General features: G+C 31.6%; 1 protein-coding gene across 1 annotated transcript; it reads left to right on the forward strand.

The window, feature by feature from the left end:
* Window positions 1-1,157: 1,157 nt before the first annotated feature.
* On the forward strand, window positions 1,158-6,853 carry LOC105798067 (pentatricopeptide repeat-containing protein At4g18975, chloroplastic). Its single transcript, XM_012627966.2, has 8 exons — window positions 1,158-1,455; window positions 1,553-1,633; window positions 2,058-2,108; window positions 3,499-3,618; window positions 3,723-3,866; window positions 4,845-5,057; window positions 5,269-5,467; window positions 6,496-6,853. Exons 1-8 carry the CDS (start codon window positions 1,432-1,434, stop codon window positions 6,576-6,578), a joined length of 915 nt encoding a protein of 304 aa, XP_012483420.1. The 5' UTR covers window positions 1,158-1,431; the 3' UTR covers window positions 6,579-6,853.
* Window positions 6,854-7,829: the final 976 nt, after the last annotated feature.

The raw sequence follows: 7,829 nt of genomic DNA on the forward strand, positions 1-7,829 counted from the left end.
TGATTTTTACTCAATTATTTAGTTACTTTACCTTAGTTTTCATGATAATGTATAACATTTACAAATTTCGAATAAGGCAGAACATTTGCAAATATCTTTATCTTTTGAAGGAAAATATATACAAATAAACACTTGAACAAAGAATAAGAACTTTAACTCTAACAAGTGTCTATAAATTAAATTTAAATATAGAAAGAATAAAGGATGAAATCTTTAAATATTTGCTTTTTAATCTTTTGAACTTATATCTTGGTCTCATTTGAATATTTAGGGACCTTCATTTATATCCTCTCATTGAATTCTAGTCATTTGAAGTAGCTAGAGAGTGATTATAGTCGTTGAAACATTAAATACACAAGTAATTGTAGCATTTCAACATAAAGGATCGATCATTTTGAAAATGGCCCTTAAGAAAAACTAGCTATTAGAAATCAAAAAGGATTGATCCTTTCCCCCTCTAAAATTGTCTATGGATACTGACCTGTGAATGGAGGAAATTTATTATTCTGAAGAGGATATTGGATTTGGGCAAAATTATTTGTGAAAGGATCGGGAGATTGATTTAACTATCCAATTTTCAAATGCTAAGTTTGTTCATGGTTAAGTTATCCACCCAAGCTCGAAAGCCCACCAGAATTTTGAGAGGATTTGAGCAAAAATATTGAGTTCGAAAAATGGGCTTGAGCAAAAAAATTAGGCCCATTTAAAATATGGGTCGAGCTTGAGTTTGAACATTCAAGGCCCAAGCTCGGCTCGGTTCCACCCGCTTTTGTTAAGTTTGTAATGTTTTATATTATGTTATTTTTATATATTATGTAAATTATAGCACATAAAAATTAAATCTATAATACTACTATAATATAAACATTAAAAAAATATTAAGATGACTATATATAAAATTGTAATAAATAAAAAATAAAAAATAATATAAATATAATTTTTATTTTAAGAAAATTATGGATGAACTAAATGAATTTGGGTTAGCAATTTACAATTATAGATAAATCTAAGTAAATTTTAAATTTGTATTTTAAACTGAGTTTAAGAAAATATAAAAAATTAGAATAAATTAATATCATTTTTAAACTCGATCGAGTAATACTTTTACCAAATACAAATAAATAAAAAGTAATTCCAGCCCAAAGGCAACTCAAACCGAAATACAAATTGTAATGACGACCCAAATACATCCCACCCTTGGTAAACGGTAAACCCGTCTCGACCTAATTCAGTCCGAGCAGGTTCACTCCCTCTTTTGTCTTCGGTTATACCATTATTATTATTTTGAATGACAAGAAATTAGCCAGTAACCAGTAGGTACTTATAAACATATTTACGAGTTCCACCTGTTTCTTGCTCTCGTCTTGAAAGACCAGCGCCACCACCACGCTTTTAGCTCTTCCATTGCCATATCGAATCCAACCCGTTCTGATGCTGCGATTTGCATTGCAAAAAGTACTCTTTCTTTTCTCCTTTTCCATGTAAATCATGCACTTTTATGTTCATTTTTATATAATTAAAAGCTACATACTTGTTTCATTATTATTTATAGATTTCTGGACACTCCACGCAAAGGATTTTTCTTCCTGCAACATCAACGTTGATGAGAGGTTGCTCCTTTGCTACATATGAGGTGATATTTTTATTTTCAAGTTTTCTTTCATAACTAGTGCCAAAATCTGTCACCCCCATCACCTGTTTGATTAAATTACGAAATGAGTTTTCAATGTAATTCAACTTTTTTTTTAGTTAGAACTTTGGTTTCCTTCTCTGCTAATATTTCTAACTTTGAAGACCCTGCTATTCTTTGATGGCTGGTTAATGTCTACTCCTTATTCAGATTCTCAGCTTCTGAACTTCTCTGTTTTTCTCTTAGTCCAAGTAAAGAACCGGTCTCTGTTTGAGTTACCCTTTTCTGGTTTCATGTAATCAATGTATAAAATTTATAAATATGTGTATGTATTTATGCATATATTAGAAAAATAAAAGGGGGAGATACTTGACAGTTAATAACTAGGCCGTCTGATTTGCTCATTTCTTTAACTATGTTTATATAGGTTATCCCAAAAGGACAAGGAAGAGAAGCACACTGTGACCACGTTGTGAAGGTAAGTTCTTTGATATGTTGCCATTGAGTTGCTGTAATTTTTCAAAAAGTTGAAGCCTTTGTCATTTTACTGTTAGTGGTATACTCTAACCAAGTTGATCAACAGAGTTAAATGTTTGAACTTCACTCGCAAAAACTTAAAATAGGGCTAAGTTTGATAGAGTTTTATTCTTCAAATTTGATATTGATTCTAAAAGTTATTCAATTAGCCTCATATCATTAAAGATAAAATCAAGCTCATACACTTTGTGACAGAGAGATTTGTTATTAAGTCAACAGCTCAATTACATACATGTATGAGCAAGACTTGGCTTCCCTACACTCCTAGTAAGGATGAGTTTCAATTGGAGGTTCATTCATTCTTAATCAAATTTTATAAATAAATAAAAACCAACTTTTAGTTAATTTTATTTGATAAATTGAAAAAAGATAAATATTGAATAACTAAAGCTTGATTCTGCATTTGCTTAAAAAGAGAAGAAGCATGAATCTGCTTTTATTAGGTTTTTGAAGTTGTAATATATTATTTTGTAGTGATTTTACAACTAATGAGATTTTACATAATAGAAGATGGCACAGAAGGTCCATTAGTAAGACACTAGGATAATGTGGTCTAAAAGTAAAATATTGTTGGTTGAATGAAATAAATTTATTTAAACTACTAAATATTCCTAAAGTTTTAATTTGGAATATTATATTATGTGGTACTTAAAATGATTAACTAGCTATGTCACTCAAACACCTGGTAAGTGTTGAATACGATTATGTGTCTGGAATGGGTATACTCAGAAATGTTTTGCAAGTTTTTTTTTCGTTCCTGTTATAAATTTGCAAGGTCATACTTACGTACAGTGTCTAGGTTTATGTCAAATACAGACTCTTTAGGGATTATGAAGAAACAAAGCAACATAGGTATCTATCACAAATTTTAATTTTCAATTTGTCATCAAATATCATCTTTCTGTAATTTCCATTTAATCTTTCAAGCCATCCTCTTATCTCTATTTATTTTCCTTCATTTCTCATGTATATCAACTTTTATAGGAATAAATAGCATAGGAACTTTTTTGACTTGCAAAAAATAGAATGAAGGGAACATGACAGATCCTTAAAGTTTGAAACATGTTTGAGTACGGTGTTCTATGATTGGAAGAAGGGTTAAGCAATTATTTTGAAGTTTTTCATATTTCTTTCTTGTACAAAAAGGGTTTATTTATCTTTTGGACAAGCATGATTTATCAAATATAATAGAGGTTTACACAGATATCTTATCTTATTAATTTGTTAATCTGTTTTTTACATGCTGCTTTATTTTGGATAAGTTCTTCAACTTTTTGAGTTGTTGAGTTCATTTTATTTGACTGCCTTAACCGATATGGGAATTATTTAAGGATCAATGTAATAACCAAGTCGCGAATCTTTATCCCAAGCCAAATGTTGGAGGTCAACAGAAGCTCCAAATTGGGCAGAATGTCTCAAGAAAGGACAAAATTAAGTTTCTTGTCACCACAGTAAGTATAACAGCATGTCATCTTCTTTTTTTTTTTCCTTATTGGCTTTAATTTTTCATGCTAAACTGGGTTGTTAAATTACTAAAATAACTCCATCTATGCAGCTTCTTGATCTTAAAGACAGTAAAGAAGCTATCTACAGTGCTCTTGATGCATGGGTTGCTTGGGAGCAGAATTTTCCTATTGGACCTCTTAAAAATGTAATCCTTGCTCTTGAGAAGGAGCATCAGTGGCATAGAATTGTTCAGGTATCAGCAATTACTCTTTCCAATTTGGTTTTTTTTAATTTTAATCAGCTTTCCCTCTCTCTCACTGGATGATTTATTTTTCTTTGTATCGGACGCTACAAAGTCACTTGAACTGGTTAGTTGTGATTCTATTTTGTTTGTTAAGAGGTGTATCCCACTTCAACTGGTCGACCTCAAGTCGAGTCTATCTATTGTGAAATGGTTTTAGGTGGATGCTTAGCATTGGTATTGGAGCTTAGGCATGTTCTGTTCTTCTTGTCCAACCCCATGTGAGGTTTACCACCCCTTTGAGGTTGTTCATCTATTAAGTTGGGGTCTTTTTGCCTATTTCCAATTGGTTTTTGCTTAGATGCTTAACAATTATATTTCAAGTTAAGAAAGAAGATACCATCCAGGTTACTTGGGGCTCTGGAATCAATAAGTGAATTAGTAGTAAGAAGAGCACATTTTTCTTGGCATTTGGCTCTTTTGTTTCTTGATGTAGGTTAGGGCAAGAACTGCACATATCAACGATAATAGATGTTTATTATTGAGAATTGTTTTTCATTTTAACAGGAATAGATGTTTCTACCAACTGTACCACATGTTTAACTTTACAGTTTCACTTTTATCAGAATAGTTTGATTAGGGCTCTTCATTCAGTATTTGCCTTCCTCACTTTTTACTTTTATGGTACATATGGGAGATACAAGGGGGAGGGAGGATTCAATCTTGGACCCCAAACCTCTTAAAGAGGGTAACAACCTCTATACCAAGCTTGACTTGCTGCCTTCCCCACATTACAAGTACCTCTTTTTCTCTACTTTCTGCTTTTTTGAAAGAATAAATACATAAATAATTCTTATACTTGTAAAAGACAAGGTAAATTAAATTTTGCAAATTGCATATTAGAATACCTCCTGCATCAAATATAATGAGTCATGTCAAGTGAACTCTTTGGATATGAATTCAAGTTCAACAACTATTGTTCCCTCTTAGGTTATTAAATGGATGCTAAGCAAGGGGCAGGGAAACACAATGGGAACATATGGACAATTATTACGAGCTTTAGATATGGATAATAGAGCAGATGAAGCTCATCAATTCTGGGTGAAGAAAGTAGGTGCTGATCTACATTCAGTGCCTTGGCAGTTATGCGGCCTCATGATATCAGTATACTATCGAAACAACATGCTGGAGAATCTTGTGAAGGTATGTTTTTGTTCCCTAGCTATCAACTATATGCATATTAAAAAGTTAGTACTTAATATTGTACAGGTGGTTTTCAGATCTTTGATAGGTTTTCGTTTTTTTTTTCTCTCGAGCTTTACTTAATTAAAAGTTCAGCTTATTCTTATTTTCTCATAACTAACTAGTTTTTCCAATATTTTGTGTTGGTCTATTTTTAATTGTTATCATAAAGCTTTTCAAAGGCTTGGAAGCTTTTGGTCGCAAGCCTACAGACAAATCAATAGTTCAAAGGGTAGCAGATGCATATGAGATGTTAGGTTTACTTGAAGAGAAAGAAAGGGTTCTTGAAAAATACGAAGATATTTGTACCAAGATAGAGAAAGGTCATAAGAAATCTAAGCAGACTTCATTGAAGAAAAAGAAGGATTCTGGTTAGATTCTCAATCTCTTCCCACTCCATTAACCACTTGCAGAGTAGAATTTTGTATTTTAGGAGGATGAAGGGTTGTACCATTTTCACCTAGGACAATGTAGCAAACGTTGAATATGAGGAATTTTGATTAAATTTTTTTGTTTCATTGTCAAGTTTAATACTTCCAGATTTGATGAGAGAGTCTAGGGGTGTAACTGAGACACTGGTATTCACAAGCTACTTGAGTTCGACTCGAAAAAAATTCGAGCTCAATTCAGTAATTATCGAGCCGAGCTCTAGCTCGAGCTACCGAACTTGCCAAATTCGAGCTTAGTAATACTTGACTCGAACGGCTCGCAAGCATTTTCGAAATTTTTATATTTTTATATTATTAAATTACGTTATTGTCCTTAATGTATATTATTAACCCAAAGTTTAATTATTGAGTCGAACTTGAGCTCGAGTAGCTCGATTATATCTTGAGCTGAGCTCGAGCTGAAAATAGATGTTTGACTAAGCTCAATTCGAGTATTGAGCTCCGAATTTCGAGTCGAGCTCGAGCTTGGCAGTATATGGGCTCACTTCTGCTCAATTACACCCCAATGAGAGACTCAAACTTCAACATGTATGCATTGTAAGATAAAAATGTTAAAAGTACCATAGAGGCCCTTATACTAGAAGTTAGATTGCATTTTGTCCTCTCTACTAAGAAAAGGGCAAATTAGTTCCTATACGTTAGATCAAAGAGTAAATTGGTCCTTCTACTATTAAAAATTAATCTCTATACGTCAGAATGAGGTACATGTAGCACACTAGTGTAATTGTCAAATTATTCTGTCAACCACATCAGTTTTTAACGGTAGAAATTGATGAAATTTTGAACCGAAAGGACTAGTTTGCTCTTTGATTTAGCATATAAGGACTAATTTGTCTATTCTTTTAATTAATAGGATAAAATACAATCTGACTCCTAGTACAGGGGCCTCCATGATACTTTTACTGGTAAAAAAATGTTTCTTTGACCCTGCTGGTTTCGGTGGTTTTCAGGACGGGGAAGACCTAGACAGAGACAGACATCGACTTCAAATAACCTTGTCAGCACCATGGATGGCCCAGAATTAGTGAGATGAGGATGGGTTTTGCTTCCCATATTGGAAGTGGTAAATTTATTTCGTCAGCTATTATAATAGTACCTTGGACGACAACAGGCTCCTAATTTTTCATCGGTTGGAAAATCGTTGTGTGAATACATGGTTGGATGATAGTCAACAGGGAATTGGCCTAAAATCTTTCTATGCTTGAACTCCTTTGGTATCTAGTGATTGTCAAACATTATTGTAAATTATGTATTTCTATTGCTATATTAATTACTGATCAAGAGTGTTGATCTTAATTTCATTTTTTATTTCTTTTGGGGTTTTTATTTCAATATCTATTTGGAGTTATGCTATATTAAATCTTGTTATACATTAATAAAAAAAAGTATACACATTTTCCCGTTTGATAATTGAGGATAGTGTAAGGATATTAAAGATTGAACCAGTCTTTTTTAATGATACAGAAAGTCGTACTTGAGGATAATGTAAGGATATTAGGATTGGATCAAAGTTTTTTTCTTTATTATTAATACAAAGATAATACAGTTACACATACTTCATGGGTTTAAAATATGAGTATAAATACATCTTCAATCAATTATAATGTAAAATCTAATTAATACAATGCACAACCGGTAAAAAATCAAAAGACAAACTAATATTTAAGTTTAAGTACTAAAAAACCTTGCAAAATAATTAAAAAAATTAACTGGGTCCCTAATTGAAAAGTGTAATAACTTGAGTGCTTGTAATATTATTTTCCGTCAAACCCCCTAATGGGTTGTTAAGTGTAGACGTGACAATTGATGTGACAATTGACATGAAAAAATGATGATGTGTGTGCTGATGTGGCATTTGACAAATAAAATTATTGGTAAAACTTAATTAATTTTTTAATTATTTTATAAGGGCTAAATTGATTTTCAGGGAATATATAAAAAAATTTTAAAAAATAAAAAAAAATATTAAATTTATAAAAGGAATAATATTTTTTATAATATTTATAATACCTAATCATTTATAATAACTTCTATAATTTTTTATATTTCCTATTTTATAATATTTAATACTTTTTAATAGAAAATTACTACTCATTTTTGTTTTTCCATCTTTATAAACTTCCCTCGCATCACCTACCCAAATCATCACAAACTTATTATCTCTCATATCCTTCCTCTGCATCTCATACAAGTCTAATCACCATCACACTTTGAGCTCTCCATTAAAACCAAATCCAAACCTTCAAAACAACAAGAGTTTTCTATAATTTTCTTATATATATAT

Source organism: Gossypium raimondii, chromosome 9 (genome assembly GCF_025698545.1).
Source record: "Gossypium raimondii isolate GPD5lz chromosome 9, ASM2569854v1, whole genome shotgun sequence".
NCBI classification, from domain to species: Eukaryota; Viridiplantae; Streptophyta; class Magnoliopsida; order Malvales; family Malvaceae; genus Gossypium; species Gossypium raimondii.